The sequence below is a fragment of the Gasterosteus aculeatus genome, chromosome 7, assembly GCF_964276395.1.
Source record: "Gasterosteus aculeatus chromosome 7, fGasAcu3.hap1.1, whole genome shotgun sequence".
NCBI classification, from domain to species: domain Eukaryota; kingdom Metazoa; phylum Chordata; class Actinopteri; order Perciformes; family Gasterosteidae; genus Gasterosteus; species Gasterosteus aculeatus.
The window spans coordinates 4,111,345-4,134,347 of record NC_135694.1 but is presented as its reverse complement, the minus strand read 5'-3'; the positions used below and the strand labels follow the sequence as shown (position 1 = coordinate 4,134,347).

At 51.7% G+C, this 23,003-nt stretch overlaps 1 protein-coding gene across 3 annotated transcripts; it reads right to left on the bottom strand.

Annotated features, from left to right (window-relative positions):
- Positions 1 to 286: 286 nt before the first annotated feature.
- stim2b (stromal interaction molecule 2b) lies at positions 287 to 22,082 on the bottom strand. Of its 3 annotated transcripts, none has more exons than XM_040182943.2 (12): positions 20,911 to 22,082; positions 9,054 to 9,184; positions 6,083 to 6,194; positions 5,681 to 5,792; positions 4,743 to 4,858; positions 4,479 to 4,656; positions 4,151 to 4,328; positions 3,860 to 4,021; positions 3,675 to 3,775; positions 3,249 to 3,487; positions 2,904 to 3,147; positions 287 to 2,306 (listed from the first exon to the last, which is right to left on the bottom strand). In XM_040182943.2, exons 1-12 carry the CDS (start codon positions 21,041 to 21,043, stop codon positions 1,679 to 1,681), a joined length of 2,334 nt encoding a protein of 777 aa, XP_040038877.2. In that variant the 5' UTR covers positions 21,044 to 22,082; the 3' UTR covers positions 287 to 1,678. The 3 variants fall into 3 exon arrangements, with proteins under 3 accessions (XP_040038877.2, XP_040038878.2, XP_077961790.1); XM_040182944.2 differs by having other exon boundaries at positions 2,958 to 3,147; XM_078105664.1 differs by having other exon boundaries at positions 3,675 to 4,021; positions 20,911 to 22,070.
- Positions 22,083 to 23,003: the final 921 nt, after the last annotated feature.

The following is a 23,003-nucleotide window of genomic DNA, read 5'->3' as shown; positions in this document are numbered from 1 at the left end:
CCGATCGCCTCCTTCTAGGGAACTAGAACAAACCCTGCGGTTGCAACGAGCAGACGGAGAGCCAGGACGGATAAAAGCGTGATGGAGTCACGGTGTAACGTCAGCTGTTGGGAGTGGCTGACATGGCTGCATTCTCTTGGTGCGATGCTGACACCATGTGGCCATCACGGTAACTGCATCCGCTCCAGTTTCATCCCGTTCACTCGCGTTAAGAAATACGAATCAGCGACGACTACATCGAGCACAAAGCTATGACCAACCGGCAAACATGACTCCACAACATCTATGATGCCTCCATTTGTTTATTATTTTTTTTATTAATTCTTCTACAGTATACAAATATTCACACAGAGAATGCTCTCAAAAAAAAAAACAACCTAACGTCTCGTAAACATTCACACCTCCTCGTCTGCCTCCCGCGTCCTTCATTGTGCGCTCTATTGCAACCACCTCATTTTAATATCCTAAGGACAGGCCGCCGGAGCCTCGTGTCGTCGTACTGTCACTGCGTCGCATCTGTCCCGTGACCACGCCCCCCCCCGCCTGTCGGGTTAAGCAGTGACAGCCAGGTACCGGAAGTCAGTGTGAGGTGGGCGGGGCTCTTGACATCAGTCGCTCGCTGCGAGCCCGGAGATGTGGGAAGGGGTATTGCATGGGTTCGACTTCGAGCTTTAGTGTGTGTGTGTGTGTGTGTGTGTGTGTGTGTGTGTAAGTAAGTGATTTTCCTTTTTTTTTCAAATCTGGATAAAATAGTTCTTTTTATAGTCTTGTAATCCTCAGTGTTCGTCCAACAGAACCTCGGAAACAAAGATGGCGGAGGCCACATGTCGTAACGAGACGGTTTCAGACTTCAATGACACCCAATTGTACAAGGAGGGGGGGGGGGGCGCGGATAGTGTTATTGTATCTGCATATTTCCTAAACTTTCTTCAGTAAAGATCAGTTCACACGTTAGGAATCCCAACCAGCGTAAAGCTTTTTAAAGACATCTATCAGAACGTGAAAACAAAGTGTGTACGAGTATATCGAGGGATCCATCAGCAGCATTGGAGACGCATCACATCATTGTGGCTCTGGCGTCTCCACTGCTGCATTCCTCTCGTCTCTAGAACTTTACTCCAAACGCCGCCCGCTCAGGAATGCAGTAGTGCGACAAACTTTGGGCCGGATTTAGTTTCTCTGAATTTATCAGGCGCGTGAGTTTATGACTCAACGAAAAGATGCGGTTCATCATTCGGACGTTGCGGAGTAGTTGGGACCCGTTTGTCCCCGTCGCTACTGAGCGGCGTGAACGCGTTCAGTAGGAACACAACACGCGCGTCACGGACTGCACCTTTACACTCGCGCACATCGCGACCTATAGACGGGAAGGAGAGGTCATGTTTTTTTTTTTTTTGGGCTGTCTGGATGACAAAAATTGTGACCGTTGACCTTTCCATGACCTCTTGCGGGTTACCCTGCAATGATATGAGTGAACTAAATAAAAGGCATTATTGAAAAATAAGGCTACCAGCCTGAGGAGTTTAAAGGCACCCAGACTGAGCTACATTCCATCTTTGATGACCAAAGTAAATGGAGAGAAAGTGAAATGTTTCAGCTTACAGTGATGTCCATTTTTATATTTTTTTGTTCAGTATTAGTGCTAAAACAACAATTTTATTTAGTTTATTTTTAATTATTATTTTTTCTTTTTAAATAAGCTTTTGATTTTAGAGGAGGAGCGCTTGATTCTCTCTCCATTGTCGCTGGAGTCCTGGGAGGAGGTGCTCTGCAGCTTGTGTTCCCTCCCCGCGCTCCGGCCCTCCGAGTCCAGGGAGGTGAGAGACGGGTGGCGGCCCGCGCTGGGCAGCATGCCGGCGGGCAGCTGGCCGAAGCTGTAGGACTTCTCCAGGATGCCGTTGTACGCGCCCTTGCCGGACGCCGCCGCGGCGTTGCCCTGGGAGAAGGTCAGGCTCTGGGACTCGGGGATGACGCGGGTGAGGTCGGGCGAGCCTCTGTGTGCGAACGGGCGGCGCTCCGAGGACGGGGAGGGCGAGGTGGAGGGCGGGCCGGAGGGGGTGGCGGCCGTGGGAGGAGCCGGAGGAGGCGTGGAGTCCCTGAGGCTGCTGCTGCTGCTGCTGTGCGTTGTGGGCGTGGCCGGGGTGGACGCGGGAAGCTCGGAACTCTGGGTAAACAGCATCAGCTCCTCGCGGGAGATCTTCCGGTACGGGGTGTCCGAGGCCGGCGTGCAGGGGTTGTGCAGCTGCTTGCGGCCCAGGGACGAGCTGAGGGAGTCCGTGTCGGAGCCGCCCTCCTGAGACGGGTCCCTGAGGAGAGCAGAAACGCCATCAGCCGACCAATCAGAGCGAGCGAAGGCTTCCGGAATGAGTTTCGCCTGGGTCACATGACATCCACTGAATAATAATAAATTGGTTGTCTATTCTAATTAACTGTACTTTTACTACATTTACCAAAGTATAAACGCTGTAATTTTGTCGCCCTTTCTCGATTCAGATATAATATAGATTTTAAATAATCTGACAGTCCAAACTTTAAATTGCCACAAGACGTTTTAGAGGAAAACTGTTGGATGAACAGAAGCGAGTTGGTTAAGGCTTAAAATCGGCCCATGTGGTGGCTCCATTTTTCAGAACGTGTTAAATAGTGCAAAATGTCACAGGCTCTTTGAACGAGGCAGAAGAGTTCTTTGTCGGAGGCATTTGAAAGATTAAAAGAGAATCTCGCAGGTTGGTTACTGAGCCTTATTATAGCGCGCGTTTGACGCCAATAGGACTTAATTAATTAATTAACTTTAGTGCGAACTAAAACACAAAAGCGGCGGCGCGGCGCACGATGCCTGTTTGAGTTAGACGCCAACTAACGCGACGGTGTTACGGGTAAATGTGAATGTCTGGATGAAACACCTGTGGGTCCAAACTGTAAAACCATTCCGCGGCGTCCCGGCCACCGCTACATACCCCCTCCTATCCGAGCTGAACATGATATGTTCGTCGTCGGCCTCGGCGCGATAGGAGAGGGACGAGCCGGCCATGGACAGCAGGTCGGGGTCGGCGGACATCAGCGAGGTCTGCGGCGAGCTCAGCAGGCTGCGGCGGGAGCGGCACAGGCTGCTGCTGCGCGTCAGCGAGGGCCGGATCAACGTGGCCGCTGGGGACGAGGCGGGAGGAAAAGAGGGGGTTACACTTTCATTCCGACCACGCGCTTCATTTCGCGGCATCCGCCCGCGACCCCCCCCCCCCCTCACTCACTGGTGAACTGCGGAATGATGGGAGGCGTGTCCTCGTCCAGGTCGTCCACCCCTCCGGCGATGGGGTACGGCGGCACCGAGACGCGCGGCATCACCACCCAGCTGTGGTCCGAGTAGAGGCTCGCCGTCAGGCTCGGCAGCCCCGAGTTGTTGACGACGGGGAAGTTGCAGAGCTTCTCGATCTGCTGCCAGCGGTGCAGCCGCTCCCGCAGGCACGCCGTCACCTCCGACAGGGCTTTCCTGGACACACACACACACACACCGGCGTGCGGTTAGCGAGTGCTTGGATTCTTTTCATGTGAACGTAAGCAAAAGTCAGGTATGCAACAGATATGATCCAATGCAGTAAAGAATTAAAGCCCGGATCCAACAAAGCTTCACAAAGCAGTTCTTCTAAATAGGCCAATGAATGGTCCCGTAGTCTTACTTTGCTTCTAGTATCTTGTGGTCCACCTCATCCAGGGACGAACTGTGGGCCACGTGGAGGGTTCCAAACACAGAACCTCTCTTCTTCTTTATTTTCTCTGCCTGTGGATTCGAAAGGCACACGATGAAGCGACGCCGAAGCGGTTCCCCTGCAAGCGAAAGGAGGCTCGCGGGCGGCACACTTACCTCGTCTTTGGCGATGCAGAGCTGAAACTCGGCGTTCTGCTTCTTGATGTTGTAGTATTGAACCTCCACCTCGTGCGTGAGCTGCAGCCACTTCTGCAGCGCTTCGGGCACCGAGCGCTCCGACTGCATCTCCTTCTCCGCCCGCTTCAGGGCCTTGCGCACCTGCACGGGGCGAACGCGTCACTTGAGTGATTGAGTTGACCGTTTCGGCTGGAATATGTAAATTGCACTTGAGCGTTTGAATAAACGACGAATCCTTTTTTTTTCGCCCGCGAGGCGTTCACAGCCCACCTGCACCAGCTCTTCCTCGGCGTATTTCAGCCGGCTGAGCTCGCACTCGGCGCCCTCTCGCAGCTCCCGGAGCCGCTGGGCCTCCGTTTTGGCGCCGTTGATCTCATCCCTCATCTTCTGCTCCAGGTTCTGCTTCTCCACGGCAACAGTCCGGTTCTCCTCCTGAGCCTTTTCCAGCCTGGCAGATGAGACCGCGCGTAGGTCGAATTGTTAACGTGCAATAATTCTGCCACGGAGAAGCTAAGCAAGTCAGCCATAAATCACGTCATGTGGATCTTTACCGAATGCATTTATTCACACACGTGTGCACAGCGGATGCTCGTCTTACCGGCTCTGCAGGTCGAGGAGGCTTTGCTCCGCGTTCTGCAGGCTCTCCAGGTCCCTCATCATCTGAGACATGTGCACCTTGCTGGACTTGTTCTGCACATACGCGAACCAGCAGCCCCCGACGCCGATCACTATGGAAACCATCAGGATGAAGTCTTTCATCCAGTTGTGTTGTGCACCTGCGGAGGGAGGAAGGAACGGCGTATTTAATGGAATTGCTTTGCGATATTCACGATTAACGGCGGTCGGCAAACTGCATACTTACGGAGAGGAGGGCCAAAAAGCACTGCATCAAGTGCCTTGAGGTTTAATTTTTGTTTGTGCCGCTGGTCCAGTATCTTCAACTGCATCGACATAAACGACGGTTCATTTGCCGCCATTCTGAAATGTGGGGGGGGGGGGGGGGGGGAAGCTGCAGCATTAGAAACTGGGAAATGACTGACTGTCGAGCAAAATGTTCCGAGCTATTGGGGAATTCAGAGAGGTTCCTAATGAGGTGATCAATGCCCGGCAGCATTGACACGTCAACTCGCATCTCATGAGAAGCGGATCATTATAGAAAAAGCGGTTCTCTACTGCGGAACTCAAAGAGTAAATTCATCCAGGACGACAAAGGGGAAAATATGATCCACTCGGCTCAATAAAATCATCGGTGAGTTATGAGAAACAAACCGTGTCCTAACGGGATGAAGGCGTCGCCGTCTCGCCGCCATCTTAAAGGCTCAGAGCCAAAGCCTGTGGAAACCGCAACCCGCGTCGCTTCATGAGTCAGCGCCCCCCCCCCCCCCACCCACTCACTCCACAAGTCTCGCCAACGTCTGACTTCCTCCCGCGATGTCGGCACGGCGACGACTTTGTTCGCCCTTTCATCTCTACTGTGTGATTATCGGCTGAATGATGACATCATCAGAAAGGACCCGCAGGCAGAGAAAAGTCAATGTAAAGGCAGCTTTGTGACAAATGTTATTATTTCCCCCCCCCTGTGGCGCCTTCGATGGCCACCAGTGGGCAGCATTGAACAGCGTAATAAACTGAAGGTGCCTTTGAGCAGAGGAACAAAGATCTTCATGTGGCGTCGCTGCTTCTTTAAGACATCTTAATCACAGGCAAAGCAACGGCATCGGCGATAATAACCAAGACACCAACATCTTCCATCTTATTTGCGATGGACAACAGGGACGCATTTAAGCGGGCGGTGCTGACCGAGGTAAAGTGTTCCCCGTGACCCGGAAGTCTCGGAAGTTCTTCTCGTACTGCGGCAGCTCCACCGACTCCTTCAGCCACTGCACCGAATCCTCCACGGTCCAGTTGTGCACTGGAGGAGGGAAACAGGGATTCATTACGTTGCCGTTAAGAGCAACTTACAGACAAACGGATGCGGCGAAGAATAAATGGAGCGCGATTGGTCTCCAGAGGGTCGTGAGATAAACAGGTTCCGCTACATCCCCTTAAGTGGGGTTTTCCTGCTTATTTCCTAATGCTCTAATGAAATACACCATCATATATATTATTGTGGACCACACTCATGTTCATTACGTTGCTTCTTCTTAATGTCTACGGTCTGCTGTAAATAAACTGTAGAACGACGTATCCGAGCGTCTTTACCTTCGGACGCCTTCCAGCCCTTCCACAGCTCCTCCACCGTGATGTGCTGGTCCTCGCGGTGCAGGTTGCTGTGTTTGTTGGTTTGCTGCTGCTTCATGTCTTCGATGATGAACTAGGACGCAAAAGATGGGCGGGATTTAGTTTTCGCAGACGCAGAACACCTTTTGAATGATGTAATTAATGTCAACAAATATAGATAAAAATGCTTTGAAATAAGTCGCCTGAGCCGTGTGTTTTACACTAAGAAGAACTCGCGGGGGGAAGCGGGGGGGCCGGGGGGGGCTGTGATCATCCGTGTATGTCCATGGGTTTGACAGAGAGCTGTAAAGAGTTGGCTTTGGATCACACGCACACTTGATTTTTGCTCTTTCTTCCTTTTAGGGGCTTTTGAAAAGAGAAAGAAAGCACTTCCACCTGTGTGTGTGTGTGTGTGTGTGTGTGTGTGTGTGTGAGAGAGAGGCCACGGCATGAACTTCCCGTTTAATCCCCCCAATGCTGTGCTGCTGATGGGGAACCAGTAAAGCTACATCCTCTGTATCGCACCCAGTTGCTGTTTCACGTGCAAAATAATAGACTTCAAATGCAGAATTGAAGCAGGATGGTGGAGCTCGGCTGCTGCCGCTTTGAGCCGTACGCGTTTGGTGTGCGAACACGTGCCGCCTGCTCATGGCGACGGGGAAACAGAAACGTGCCGTTGAAAAGGAGACAAATATATTCCAACAAAAGCCGGTGAAGAAAGGGCGCCAGCATCCGTCCCTCGACCTTTGACCTGGTCTTAGAAAGATCCGAGACCACATACCTGCGGCGCTGCTTTCACACGTTATACAGTACGGAGTCCGACGATGTCCCGCGTGAGCACCTGCACGCCTACGTGTGTTTTAATGTCCTGTTCTCATGATGCATGTGACTAAATAGAGTCATGTGACGAGTTCTGCAGAAGTTAGTGTTTGTTAGTAGTTAAAGCTTTCACAGTCCTTATTTGGGCTTGAAAAGCTCTTTCGCCGCGCCAGCGCCGGACGACAGAACCCCGAGGCCTTTCCTGCTTTCCCGTTTGTCCTCTTCTCGCTCGACGCGAATGCAAATGAGCTCCCTCCCACCGCCGCCCAGCCGGGAAGCGGCTAGAGGAGCCGACTGCCTGCTGAGTCACCGGAGGGGCCGCGCCGTGCGCCATTAGCAGCAGATGCCCTGCATCTCACTTCCTTGGTGAACTGAACATTAACATTAAGGAGTTGGTTATTAGACCGAATCATCAATCGGTTACATATTTGGGACAAGAAGCACGTCGCGCGTTGAATGTGATTTACGAAAAAGGCGTGAAGGGACTCGCCACACATGACAGCTGAGGGAGTCGCGTCGTCCTCGTGCTTTCTTCGGCGAGGCCCGTGACTTTGCCCCGTGATCACAGCGGGTCTCTGGGGCGCCGCGACGTGCCCCGTTGTCCGCGCGGCGCCTCATTCCGCGCTGGTGGAAATCCATCCATCCATCCATCCATCCATCCATCCATCCATCCACGCGGCCGCAACTATAAAACAATCAACAGACGCACGTGCGTCTTCTCCGCTAATGCGAAGCCCCGGGACGCGTCTCCGTCGGCGCCGCCGCTAAAAAGCGGCGCTTGGCGAATGAAGCGCGCGGCGGTGGGCCGAACGAGACGCCTTCGTCCTATAGATAGAACTCGAGCTGCAGGCGAGACGTTCTGACCCCCCCCCCCGATCTGAGCAGGAGGAGGAGATGCACCTGCCGTCCCCGAGCGACTGTGCTCAGCAACGGACACACAACCCCCCCTCACCCCTCTCCCCCACCCCCCCTCTCGCTCGGCGACTCGGAGTAATAAGAGGCGGGATTATGTTCAGCAGGAATTGATTCGTAATGAAATTCTCCCGCAGCAGTTTGAGCACCGATACGCTCGGGAGCGTCAAAGAAAAAGGCGACTGAGGATTCACTGAGGACGACGCAGAGATCCGACTGTTTTAATCAGAGGCCACCTTCGAATTCACATTTCTGGGCCCATGATTTACAAAAACACTTCATGTCAGATATCACGATGACACACACACACGCGTGCGTGAAGCAGTTGATGCCAGCTGCGACTGTGACCAGGGATCTTGGAGCTGGAAAGAGACGAGGATTTAAACTGGGAAACGTCGGCAGGCAACGACGCGCCTGTGAGGCCTCATTTCCCTTTAGCTTAGCAACGCCGGCTGTTGTGGAGCGACAGAGGACCTTGCAGGGGACAGACGGGAGCGTAACGCGACCAGGAGACTCAAAGAAACACTCCATCAGCTCAACTGATCCCACTAAAATGTGTATTCCAAATAAAAAGGGCCTGTTTGTCGTGACATTCTGCGCTGAATATTCATAAAGCAGCAATGAAGTGCGTGCGGTGAAAAAGCCGACACCCTGACCACGGCTATAACGTTACAAACACCAGCATCCTCTCGGCGGAGTCATCGTCTCACATTTTGTCATTAAAGGTGTCAGGAGGGGGAGGGGGGGGGGCGCAAAATAAGAGAGGGGATAAGCATGCAAGCAAGATCTTTGTAGGCCGAGTGTTTGGTTTCAACTAGCTGGCGAAGGGGCCTGGAGGGAGGGAGGGAGGGAGGGGGGGGGGGGCATCATGTCCCGCGAAGGCCAGATAGGGACAGACACATCTGGCCAGCTGCCAGGAAGATAACGGCGTTGTGATGTGACGGGGTTCCTTTTGTTTGCTTTATTTCTGCTGACGGTGTCGGTGGGAATGAGAGGATCAGGCCGCTCCACGTGTCACCACGCTGTAACAACTGGCCCCGCCCATCGCCATGCCAGCGATGATGGAAGGAGCCTGCTCTTTACACAAGGGGGGGGGGGGGGGGGGGGGTTATAACGGTTTGTCACACCAGCACTTCTAGTTCAAAAAGACTCAGGGACTCTGGTTGGAGGACATTTGTATTACAAAGTCAGCGACGACACGTGATGATACGTTTAGAATCACCTCCACGCTCTCGTTGACCTCTATTCCCCCGTCGTTGTCGTCGTCCAGCTGTTTGTGGATGTGCCGCAGGCCCTCCAGGCTGAAGCGGTCGTCGTCGCCCATGCATGGCGGCGTCACTATGAGACAGGGGTCTACAGGAGAGAGAGGGGAGAGAGGGGGGGGGGAGGGACAAGTTCAGGTCAGAAAAGCTGGGTCTGTTTTTAGCATCTGCAGAGATTCTTTATCACAGATGTTGAAAGCAACGTGATTTAAAAGGTATCGCTGCTGCTGGATAAAGTGCATCCTTGGCCCACAGGTGACCCGAGCTGCCAGGACGGGTTCATCTAGTAGAGCTGCAGTGCAGCGGGGTTGTCCGTGTTTTGTGTCATCGATATGCGGCCTCAGGAAGGAAAAGCACTTCATTTATTTTTAGGAGGCTGACGTGTTCTGAGCTGCAGCAATTAGTCATTTCAACCGTATTTGACAAACTATTTTAACAAATCGATGAATCACTGCAGACATTTGTTACAAGAGGGAGGCACGATTGATGGAACCAACAGCAGGTCCCTTTGATTTGGGAACCAAAGCTGTTTTGACCCGCAAGCATCTCCGACAACGACTTTTAAAGCGTCCCTTCGAGGCCGCGACGGCCCGCCCAGTGCCACCACCCCCCCCCACCCGCCCGCCGGACTGTGGTGCGCTGTTGTCATTCCTGCAGCGCGCCCGGTCACGACCGCCCCCCCTCGTTTTCACTCATTGGCCCGGCCCGTCCCACTGGGGGGGGGAAATGAGCCTGTTACTTCCAGCCTTGCAAGCTATGGACAGTTTGAGCTGGCCAGCTGCCACAACAACACACAACACACACACACACACACACACAGTGGCTCATACTCACACACACACACACACCACCACAAAAGCTCATTTAAGTCCCAGTCTTTCAGTTATCGGGACAGAAAAGAAGGTGGGATCTTAACGTTCACCCTTATTGGCAAACCCAAGTGGTGCCGAGGTCCGAGCCCGACAAATGATGACGCTCGGTATTTGGCGCCGGTTCCAGAACAAAACACAAAGCCACACAGCAGCCGAGGGAGACGCAACAACAACAGCAGCCCAGCACAGGGCTCAGGCTCTGGCACCGAGAGAAAAGTCACCAGAACGCAGCGGGAAAAAAAAAAAAAAAAGTGAACAAGGGACGATTCAGTCCAATAGTCAAATGGGCTTTTGGATGCACAAATGCATTTTTGTAATTGGTCAAACTACTACAAATGCTCTGGAGCCAAAAGAAAAAATGTGGGAAATGTACAATTAATATGCAAATATGTGCTGTAATGCGTTCCTAAGATTCAAACCAGCAGCTTGGGACGAGCGGACATTATAGCAGAAGTTACAAACATTTCTGTATGTGTGTAACGGTTTCCAGTCTTTCTGCTCTTAAATACGGCCAAACCTGCTCGTGTGGCACTTTCTGCGCGTTTCTGACGGGGGATCCGTTTACCGAAACAACACTTGACACGTCGGTTCTAAAGTTGCCACTCGATTTGCAGATCAAGCAGAAAGGAGACGTCGGATTGGACGCTCGCCCGGGCTAAGTTTGGACGAGAGGACGCTGGGCTGGATGTCCGTGTCACGAGAAGAAACCGCCGCTGCGAGGATACCGTGCCAGAGGGACGGGGAGACGGAGGGACAGGGGGGGAGGACGGACAGGGACGGGGGTCATTTGTTCTTCTGTAAACGGATACAGTGGGTTGTTTCAAAAGTGGGCGGAGCCCCAGCTGCTCTGACATCCGCACTTTTTCACACGGTGACGTGGCGGTGCTGAGCTATAGCAATTAGACCGCCACCCGCCACCCCCACCCCCCCCCCCCCACACACACACACACACACACACACACACACACACACACACAGTGTGCAACAACCTGCCTGTTTGACCCCCACCCAAACTGCGTGCTCCTCCGTGTGATCCTGTGACACCGGAGGGCGGGTGGTGCGTTTGCTCGGCCGGTTTACATAGCCGGCTGTTTGCATAGCATGCATATCTATTTGGCTGTTTGCTTAGTTAAATGGGCACAGAACTCAAATGCTTTGCTGGAGTTTTACATGCACACGGAACAAACACGCGAGGACGGCTCGCGGGTCCCACGTTTAACGCTGTGGGGTTTTTTTTGCAGAGACGTCAGAATTGATAACGGCACCCTTTCACAAACCAGGATGATGATTTGTTTTCATTTCTTTCTGCGCTGGTGGCCTAAATCTGTTCTCGGCGTGTGCAGAACCCTTCACGAAGCCAACTTATCTTCTAAAGCTCGTCAAAGAAGAGATAATTCTGGGATAAAAGAAGAAAAACGCTGTCAGTCACTGACGGGTCGCCTGGTGTGCGATTCCAAAGCACGACAGCACGACGGAGCCCCATGTAGGAGTTTGTTCACAGTGTGTCACGGGACAGTTGCGTGCACCACAATCAGAAAACATGCGACAGGAAGTGGCCCCGCCGGTGACCCTGAGCGTTCCGGGAGGGGGGGGGGGTGGAGACGCACGCAAAATTAAAAAAAACAGCTGCAAGAAGCAGTCCCAAAAGATAGGAAAATTGGAAAAGCACTGGGTTATTTTTATCCCGTCAGGCTCCCAGTTGTCAGGATGTAAAAACTCAACAATGGCAGAGGTCTCCCTTGCTCGAACACACACACACACACACACGCGCAGATGTTAAATTAAGACGCGCACACAGTCGTACGTTGATTCCCGCAGGGCTGCAGGTTTTGTTCAAACGATTCGGATAACAAAAGCATTTAGCTGTCAGCCGCAGCCTTTAAAGTCAGTCCCAGTTCTTTATTTTATTTATTTTGGTGGTCCTTAAGAAAGGCGGCGTCTTTCTTTTCCCCCGCAGTTGCGTCGGTGACAGGAGAGGCAGCCAGCGGGGGGGTGGAGGGTCTGATGTGTTTGGCCCCACGCGCACATACAGCCGGGTGGATACGAAGTGTGCGCCGCGTTGGAGAGTGTCGCATACGTCCTCTTGTGCAGGTTTTGATGTGATAGAAGTGATAGAAGTGACGGGTACGAATGGTCTTCGTTTCCTATTAAGAGATTCTCTGTGACTTCAGTTAAACATCAGAGAGCTGCAGCGTTGCACTTTGGGACGTGTTTCTTCAGTACAACATATTCACAATGTACTTTCCTTTTAGTCGATCCCACAAAAACTGTAAATACTCAGTAAAAAAAAAACTCCACTGAAATTGCAATTCATCCACCGGCGTAAATAGTCCAAAACAAAAATAACTTGAGAAAAGGTGGAGTACGTCTGAGTACGAACACAGACGTCATGTCAAGGGCACCAGAGACGCACACTTTGCACAAACACACACACACACACACACACACACACACCAGAGATAATGATAATGTGCTGTGGTCGAGCGCCACGTGACAATCAAATCAAGTGCAGACGGAAAGGCCCCGTCACATGCTCTCGTAATCGCCGAGTTGTGTTGAACCGCGTGGCGTCCAGCGCACGCGCCGCATGCCTGCGCCATTAACGCCGGCGGGCGCGCGGCGTGTTCCAAGTTTTCTGCCAGAAACCACATTAACCGGAGTCCCTTTAAAAGCGAGGACAATCAGCACGCCAAATGGCTATTTCCTGGTTTTAACAACCGTGGTTCATAGTTGAGGCGAGCCGCTGCTTTGATGTCAAACGGTAGAGCGCCGTGCCAGCGTCGGCCCGTGTCAGAACCATCAGATCCGCTGCCAGCGTGGCGAACTCCTCTCCGCTTTCACGCATTCACGATTCGAGCAATGGCTGCTCTCTGATGCTATCTGCATGGACCTCTGCGTATGGTACAACTACTACGTCGGACCCCGTCTTGTGATAAGTCATGTGTCTTATAGACGAGCACAATAAATAATAAGAATCCTAATCACATTGCAGTAAAAACAGCAATGAGAAGAGGAGTGTGATGTCACCAGACCCGTGGCCTGTAGGCAGCGCCCGTGTGGCCCGGGTCGTAAATCAAGCCGGCAGGTCTGTATTAAAGCTTCTGCAGAGAGTCTACCATTTCAGCTCATCAGCAGCCATTAATAAGACACACATATCGTTAGCCGCCTACCAGCGCCACCAGCTAGAGCGCAGGGGAGCGGGAGAAGTCACCGCCTATCTGGTTTCTGCATCTTCAAGCAAAGTGTTACTTTGTTACTCTCGGTGCGTTTAAAAGCCTCTTTGCCCTTCGGCTTGTTTTTCGACGTGAGGAAGCAGCTCAGAGTTGATGTTGGTCGGAGGGAAGGAAAGGAGGTGAGGGCGAACGCCTCGGGCCACAGATCGGACAAAGATGTTCCTCGCTCTTCACACGACTGAAATATATATATATATATTTTTAAATGAAATCAACCTGCATTTACCAGGTGCGCTTTTTTTTTTTTTTTTTTTTAGTTCTATCTGATCTGCTGCTGTGCTGACAGGTGAGCGGGCGAACTCCCCAGGGGGCCGCGAGGCGCCCGTCAGAACAACGTGTAACTGCCAAATGAATCAAGTAGAAAGCACTAAAACAGCGGCGGCGGCCCGACGAGCCCGTTTCCCTTTCATCGACGCCTCTCAAAAGGCAACCTGCTCGGCCCCCATTCCAGGCGAGCCAACCCCCCGTGCGCTGACTCGGGCTCCAGACGCTCGACATGTCTCGACTACACCCGATCCACCCGCGGGCTGCATTAGCCCTGTCGCATCGGAAGCCATTGATTATGCAAACAATAGGCGGCGAGGTGCAGCTCGATCCGCCAGGCGACCGCTGTGGATTCTTCTCTGGGCGGGACTCAGAAACATGCAAAATAAAAAATAGGTCTGACTCATTTCGGTTCGCCTCCACTCGTCTTTTTAGTACAATCAAAGTGCACGGTCAAGTTTGTGGACGCGCTTTTCACGAGTGTTCCGCCACTGCCTTTCCCTCCATGCGGGAAGGGGAGCTGTGTGTCTTTCCACTGAAACCACCTTAACGGGCCTCGGTAATCCTCTGCTTAGGCCACAGCTCAAAAAGGAGGAGAACCAGAGCAAAACGCGTGGAGGCCCACTGGGTCGGATCTACAAAACGAAAAAAAAAAAAAAGTCCACAAAAGGAGACGCTCTCTGCGCTCGGGCGTCTCAGGAATGTTTGAATAACAGCGGCGGGCCGGAGGCGCGTGTGATGCAACGGGAGGAGAGAGGAGGCCGTCGTTTAATTAGCTTCCCTGACCTCGGTCAGCGCTTCATCAGAACAACACCACGCTGGTGTGTTTGGGAGCAAAATATCAGCTGTAAATGGCTCAAAAAGGAGTGCAGACACCCAAACTGATGATCACCGATGTGATGCCGAACCGCCGCTCCTTGGGAAGCCCAATGTTAACCATCTTAATATTCCCTTCTACGTTCAAATGTTGGATTAGTAGCAATTTGCGCCACATGCAATCCTTTATTATTGCTTGCATGACGAGTCGCCTTTCTGACATGACATTATAACTTATAACACTTTGCCCTGAGCCCATTATGTGTTATCACCCCGAGGAGGACTCTGAAGCCCTGTCCTTTTATAGCGTTGACATGGTGCTACAGCAAAATTATTAATTTTCCCCTTCTGTGTTAGAAATGTTCGGATCACATGAGTCAAAACAACCATCCGTGGAATCGCAATCTGCGGTTATTATAAATCGGCCTGAAAGCGGCACTGACGGCGTTCTCCTCGCCTCCTCTTCCTCTCCATCTTCCCCGCAGCGTCCGGCGAGCTGCCAATCAGCCGTGAACATGAAACCCGAGTCAGGACAGAGGGAATTTTGCCAAGTTACAGGTCGGGTGAGTCGGGTCAGGACAATGGGGGCTCTACATGTTACCAAAGCATCGAACGTCTTACAGCACGAAGGATCGCGTTACAAGCACGCTGCCGTGAATGACACCCGATCTCATTAGTGGCACGACGGCCGCGAGAGGAAAACATTCGCGCCTTCAGGATGAGAAGGAGCGCAGCGGCTGAAGAAACGAAACACAAGCCGGCGTCTGTGTTCCGAGCGTCCAGGTGATTCATTGACTTTTGGACACTTTCCCCTCTGCTGCGCCGGCACGCGAATGTCTCGGTCTGCCGATTTGTAGTAGACGGCAGGTGTGGCTCCCTGCCAGCTTCCTGTGTGCGTCTTGTACCTTCTAGCGTGACCGGATTCTACGGTTCTCTTTTTTTTTTTCTTTTACATGGTGCTCTAAATATGGACGCCAGCACGTAAGCTGAGAAACAAAAAAAAAGCGTCAGACTTCATACAATAGAATCTTATCAAACCTGGAGAACGGCGCAGCAGCTGAGCAAAACAAAAAAAAAACAAAGCTGCGATAGAAAGAATGATGTTTATCGGGCTCCTGGACCATTACCCGACCTCTGACCTTTGAGAAGCAGGAAGAGGTGGCAAAGTCATTCTGTCGCTATCAGGACCTTTGGATGTGTAACACAAACTGGGCCCATTTGGGACCAGATTAAGGAGGGGAGGGGGGGGGGGGGGGGGGGGCACGTAGCTCCAGAGGACCCAGCTGTTCGGTCACGCTACGGTTACCGGCGCTGAGACGGATTAGCAGTCAACTCACCACCGAGGCGGCGGCGGCGCGGGGGTGGGGGCTGGGGGACAATTCCTGACCACATGACAACATCAAACCGGCACCATAGATTTTTTGCGGCCCGGATGGGAACAGTGGAAAGACGCGTTGGAACCAACTCCAACAGAACGAAAAAGGCGCAGCGCCCTGCCTCCTCGGCTCATGGGCCTCCCGGTTACGTTGGGTCTCTGCTGGCGCATTAGGTCGTTGTGAGCTCAGGTCGGAGCCCGAGTGTCGGCGGACGCGGATTTGAAGGGGGGCCCGGCATACCTAAGAAATCCACACTGCTCTTTGCTCCTCTTGCCCAGGACACCTCATCACGTGTCCTCTGCCGAGGGAAAGTCCCTGAAATCAGAGGGGACGGCTCCTCGCGTCCAAAATCCAACTTACAAATACACATTTGGCCCGAATAAAAATCAGCTGTGGACAGAACATCTGTTCATCTTTCCCATTTCTAAACAGGTAGTGTGACACTGAAAAGCAGAGGGATTAGAATAAACCTTTGGGGGGGGGGGGGGTTGTTAAGTCTCAGCTCACGACATGTAAAATGGACGATTTTACTTCCAGTGCTGAGAAAACAAATTCTTCAGTGACTGGCGATTAGACAGGAAATAACACCCAGAGCAAGAAAGCCGCGGAGGCAATTTTGGGCTTCTGTGAAGGGCAGCGCATGTGCTTGTTCCTGTGTTAAGGTGACAAGTAGTATGTCATTAGCTGCGACCTCCATCTGCCCTTTATTCTGAAACAGTGGCCGTCTTTCTTTCTATGTTTTTATGGCTTGAACTGACTGATTGTTGCATTAAATCCACTTATTTTATCCAGTCAGGTCCATAACAGGGGATCCCAAACTTTTATTTGGGGATTTAAAAAAAGTGTACCTATAAATTCGATTCACACATTCAAGGAGCTAAATAAATGAACAAATGTTTAGCATTTAACAATAAATGCCCACTAACTGCTTCAGCACTGCTGTGTTTCTACCGTCTATATCACTTGTATGCTTGTATGCATCCATTACAAAGAGCTCAACCAGCCGAGCTCACATGTGTTGCCAGCTGGGGGGGGATCAACACTTTTAAGTGTGGCGGAGCGGGACAACAATAGTCCCCTCTGGGGGCAGACGCTTCACAGCAGGGGACACTGTACGGCTGAGCAGGGTGACCTACATCTCCCTCCCAGGCGCCTTCTCGCCCGACCCGTCAGCCTACTGGACGGGTGTCAAAAGTAGAACCCCCGGCATTTTCTGTAGAAGCAGGATGTGACAGGGACACGGTCCCCGGGATACCGAAACGCGCCTTTGTCGATGTCATTTGGCCGCCCAACGGGGGGGGGGGGGGGATCAGTGACTTAGTAACGGTACCTCCAATCCCCCTGAATGGGGTCATTCCATTGCAGCTCGTTAGCGCCTCGACCTGAACTCGGGGACCCCGGCCCGCCGAAGGGTAGAAGCCGCATCATCTCCGCTCGAAAGTCGGAACAGGTCACGGTCAGTTACGCCGGAGGGAGCGCGGTGGAAAATGCTTTATAAATACACCGCGGGCCGTTCTGTTCCCATCTGGTCGGATCACAACCATAAAGCCTCCGGCCGGAAGAGATGTGCCGGCAGCTGTCCACTCGTCGGGGAAGTCAACGTGGCGACGCGTCGGCGGCCTTTTTCGTATTGGGGGGGGGGTCATGCACTCGGTTGTGTGTGCTGGGACCATCGGGCCCCAACGTTTTGTGTCCGAGGGCCTCCCGTGGTTTTGGGGAGTCCTGGAGATTTTAGGAGGTTTAGCGGCTACTGCATCTCGCGCCGTCATTGGAGCGACATCCTCAGAAGTCCGTCTTCTTCGTCGCCTTCGTGTTCTGTTTGTGCTCACGAGGGACAGCTCAGAACAGTCTGTTCCAGTTAGGGAAAGGAAATGGAACATCACGACTCGCTCCACGTTCCCTCGAACACACAATCGGGCCCCGGGGGTGAACCCAAAACTCGCCCCCCCCCGAAGCTCCAACACCCGCGTTGACTGGGTAAAGCCTGGCTTTCCTCAAGCGAGTGTGTGACTTTGATAGAACATGGGCCAGCCACCGGCGGAAGCATCACAAAATGCAAATTCCTGGGCCACTTCCCCCCCCCGCCCCCCCTGCAGTACTTAAGCAAGCACTGGCGAGATAGGCAAATGCTCAGCCTCCTTTCCAAACAAACCCCTTCATCGGTGCAGTCACTTTGCTCCAGAGATACCCGATGTCACCTCTTGGTTTTGCATCATCCAGCAGCTCGTCCCCCCGAAACGTCTCTAATCTCAGCGGTTCGCGGCGGAAGCTACGTGATAAGCAAGGAAGAGTGCGAGAGAGATGTACTCGTGTCAAGTTCACTGCCTTCGAGGGTTCTCTGACCCGCCGCCGACCGCTCGTGCAGTCGTACATTATGTGAAGCTTTTGCTTAACGGGGGCCAACTTTCTAAAAAAACGATCATCCAGCAGAGCACATCAGAACTGGATGTTCCTCACGGAAGGGCTGTGTTTGTTCTAAGGCTAAACAATCTAAATACACCATTACACCCTGGGGGGGGGGGGGGGCACCCCCGATGAGGAACACAAGGAGCACATTGCTTCAACCCAAAAACCACTCTACGCGGTGTCATTCCACACCGGCGTCCATTTCTACATCAGCGCCGGATTCGCCTTCGTCTTTTGTCCAAGAGGGAGGTGCCTGACATTCATAAATAATCCAGTTAATCTGTTAAACTTCTGCTTTTACATGACGCAACTTTTCCGGAGTGAAATAGAGAAGTCGACGAAGGCAGAACAAGCGGACAGCGACTACCGACCGGTACAAGTACCTGAGAAAAAGTCACAGTATAAAACTCTCCACAAAAGGGTGAATCTCGAGCCATTATTCACCTTCCAGACCCTTCTAGAGAATTCGGACAAAAGCACGTTTACAATCCTTCTCCATCACCTGCTTTATAACTGAAACAAAGTCTGTGCTCCGATAAAAGTCCGGCCTTTCTTTTGAAGATCCGGAATCCCACGGAGCCGCCCGACCCGCCAAAGGTCAGACTCGCACCACTCACAGCGAGCACGGCGGCAGCTTTCAACCCCGAAAGTGGCCACAACAACAACAACAACAACAGCAGCAGCAGCCTCTTCTCTAACCTCAATTACCAGGGCGAGACATGTATCATACATTGCTGACAAATGTGTGTGACATTCCCAGGCACACACACTGTGTGTGTGTGTGTGTGTGTGTGTGTGTGTGTGTGTGTGTGCAGAATCACCTGCAGGCCAATCTAATAATTCCCGACGAAGTGCATCGCTCAGCGGCGTAACCCGATTTGTGAGCGCCCTCGTTAAGTCACAGATGGTACGATTGGTGAATCGCTGAATGCTTATTGCTAAACTTAGCTCATGCTAACCTACGGGGAGGAAAGGGAAGGTATTTTAGCACCTTTTAGCCTTTAGTTGCCGCGCACTGGCGGTCATTAGCAGCGGTTACCCCGAGTGTTTTCAGCTTCAATTGGCTGCGATTTATTCCCCCCCCAAAAAAATTCGGCTTGGAAACAGAGCGGTTTGTTTTTCACCTGAAAACCAACATGAAGTAGCAGTTAAGAGGCGACACAAACACAGTTCAAGACCACTTAAGCAGCGGTTCATCCATCAAGTTTACCCTGCATAAACACACACACACACACACACACACACACACACACACACAGCAGTCAGCTGGGAAATGTAATCACCACTGTCCCCCACGTCATCGTCCACGCGGAGACATTTCTCACACTCTTGTTGCCCTTTGTGTGCGTCTAACATCCCCACACCTGCAGGTGTCAACACACAGATCGGTAAGTAGGACAAGTGACAGACGGGAAAACACACTTGAAATCAGCATCTCTTTTTTGGGGGGGGGGGGGGGGGTTTAAATGTCGCCGTGTTGTTTCATAAGCAGAGCTGATATTTACGCCAGTGATTGTCTGACTCATGTCTGACTCACGCTTGACACCCCCCCCCCCCCTCTAACTCCCGCCATCCCGGACTGGTAACGGAACGCGGTGCATCTGCAGGTAGACGTTTTTTTTGGCGTTTGATCAGTTGTCATGGAGACGGGTCAGTTGTCATCACGCGGCCTGACAACAGTTGCTCGCATACGGTTTGTTACAAAAGTATTTTCCCCAAAGTGTCGAGCTCTTTGAATCCTCATGTTGTTTCTGCAGCTTCATTAACGCAGAGACGGGAGTCACAACACACGGTCTGCTGCAAACAAACAAGGTAAGCGACTATAAACAAATCTCTGCAGGGTGCTTGGAATAGTTGAGGAAGGATGTCGTTTTTAGAATTATCTGTATGAATGTCCACTCCAGTAGCATGTCCACCCGTTGCAACCTTGACTATCGCTGGACCGTAGTCTGAATTCACGATCAATTACGCTGTATATTTGAGGTCCTCTGAGTGGATAAAACGGAGAGCTTCAGAGAACAGTCACAATAAGTAGCCACGCAGCGAGAACATGATAATAAAGTAAAACTGAGCAGTAAGAAGGATGTGCAAATAGGATGTACTATTTGAGTAAAACATCACCAGTGTTTGCACACAATCATGTGCATGTGTTCGTTTACGCGGCTCCTTCATCTGTTCCACCGGCTTCGTTATTAAAACACTGAGCTGAATCCCTGCAGTTTATCCTCAACTGTACATTAAGAATGTCGGGAAAAAAAATCAACACTAATATTGAGCGGTTACACAATAAAAGTAAAGCGTCCTTCATAACCCCCCCCCCCCTTCAACATGTGTGACCCTGTATCAATTAGTTAAATAACAGGTTAAGGCAACGGTGCACAAAAAAACCTGTCAAACCTAATAAATACTTCCTGGTTAAAACGGATGCAAATATATGTAAAGCCTCCCAGCAATAGCACACTTATACAGGCTGTCTGTGGGGGGGGGGGGGGGGGGGGTTATCACCTGTGGCCCTCGGCAATGACCAAGAAAACACCCGCGAATGTCAACAGGGGGCATTTGGACGGGCCTCCTGTTTACTTTGCACGTTACTTCCTGCGCTGCGTGCGCGCGGAGGATGATGATGATGATGATGATGCGGCGGCGAGGACGCGTCGCGCATTCCCGTCATGTCATGCGTTTCCCCTCTGATGTATGTACAGAATGTGTGTGTGGGAGGGGGGGGGGTGGATCGCTTACCCCCTGAGAAAGCCACAGGGAAGAGGAGGAGGAAGAATAAAGAGGGGGGGGGGGGGGGGGGTAGAGACACTGTACATGGAGACACTTGTGTACGACACGGTCTGCGCTTACCTGCGGGGGCCACAGTCGCAGCATCGGACGCGTGGCCGGAGAGGTGCGTGGAGTGCGTGAGCTCCGAGCCGAGTACCGCAAAGATGACGAGTCCACGGAGCAAAACATTGAGCGCCGTGTGCACGCAACTCATGGTGGAGGAAGAGCTTAGTGGACTGGCATCCGCGGGACTGGGAGCGGGGATGACTGGGGTGATCCCGGGCAAAAGGGGGGTGGGGGGGGGGGGAGGTGCTGATTTTTTTTTTTTAAGCAGTCTTTTTAAGCCGGGTGAATGCGGGGTGTCTCGGGCAGAAGAGACACCTGGAAATGCACCAACTTCCAGGAGAAAGAAGAAAAAATCCCCGCAGAAAAAACGACTTAACAGCTGAGACGGGAGGTCACGGAAGAGTTTAAAATACCTAGAAAATAAGAGTTCATGGTCGGTTAACGACGAGCCGAACTACTAAAGGGCATTTAAAAAGAATCCTCTGATGGGTTTACAGGCTGTTCCGGAGGGGAGACTGTTGCCAGCGACGAGGCAGCCCCCCATGTCTAATTCTACCAATATATACACATATATAGAGAGATAAATGCATATATACACACATATATATTAGAGGGGACTAAAAACACCGCGTAATGAACACCGAAAGGAGCAAAGCACATGCAGCCTTGTCTGAAGGAATTCCCTGTCTTCCCTGTCTCCCCCCCCCCCAAAAAAAAAAAAAAAAACCAGACCAAATGGCTGGAAAATGCTTCGTAGTTTTTGGGTCTTTTCTACCGTGGGTATCCGTGGGCTTTGGGTGGCGCCGTGCGGCGCGTCGGAATCCCCGCGTAGGCCCGCGGGTCGGGGCAGAGGAGTCCCTGTACTTCCACGTACAGCACACGAGCGCCGGGGACGGACGGCTCCAGCATAGTGAGCTCGCGGCGTCTCAGAGGTCCGCCTCTTCACGCCAAAGTAGCAAATCCCATCGCATCAAGAAACACACACGTGCACGAGCGCGCGCGCCCCCTCTCTCCCCTACTGAAAACCCTAACCCAAAAAATCCGCCTACATCCGTTAGAAATTAACTTCTGCGTGGGTTTTCTTTTTTTTTTTTTTTTTAGCAAGTGATGTTTCGACGGCCGGGCTTCGGCCCCGTGTCCTGCCGTCACATCGACGCACTCCGGGGGAGGGAAGCGGAAGTCACAATGCGAGCTGATTCGACATCGGGGCGGGGGCGTTCATGCGGTTATATATATTTTATTTTTCTTTTTTTTCAATCATTTTTGTTGTTTGTTTTTTAGGGGAAGCATCACGTCACCACGCGGAGGAATCATCGTCACAATAGTGTCTTTTATTTTTTTGTCTGTCACGATGACGCGGCGGCTGACACTCGCTACATTGTTCTTTCTTTCCGGTACTCACGACCCACGTCCGCTTTCCTCCCGGTAGAGCGCTCTGATTGGATGGACTGTCCCAACATGGCAGAACCTGATTGGTTGATTCAGACAGCACCTTTTTTTTTGTCATTTTTGAAAACAATCGTCGCGGGAAATAGTCTCATCCAAATGCTGGCGTTAATGATAATTATCAGATTAATATGAATAATGATAATCCTAATTTGTTTCATTTTTAATAATTATATTTAAACGATCTGTTTGGCTGAATAGAAAAGCCTCCTGTTTCTTAGAGTTCTGCTACTATCACTAAACACAGTACATCCGTGTCCTTGTGTGTACATATCTGTATTTTAGAAATCCGATGCAGATGTCTCCACATCAAATAAAAGAAACTAACTAAATGGGATGTTGAGATTTGTAAACATCTGTTTTTGAAGGATGGGAACCAGCCGTTTGATTAAAAAGAAATACACATACATTTGTTCTGTCGAGATGAGATCTGTCAATAAAGAAATACAGTAGCAAGCATTTGCTTAAGGAAAACCTGCCTTCACAGACATTGTTTAGACAGCAGCGTTGTTTAAAACAGTGCATACAGACCAGGGGGAAATAAGACTCCTTTGCTCGCAGTAAAGACTTTATTACAGACTGCAGTTTTATGTACGCTCAGGTGTCCCGGTCAGGGACCTCTTACAGAAATGACCCGCGCCGCTTTCCTACTTTTTTCCAAA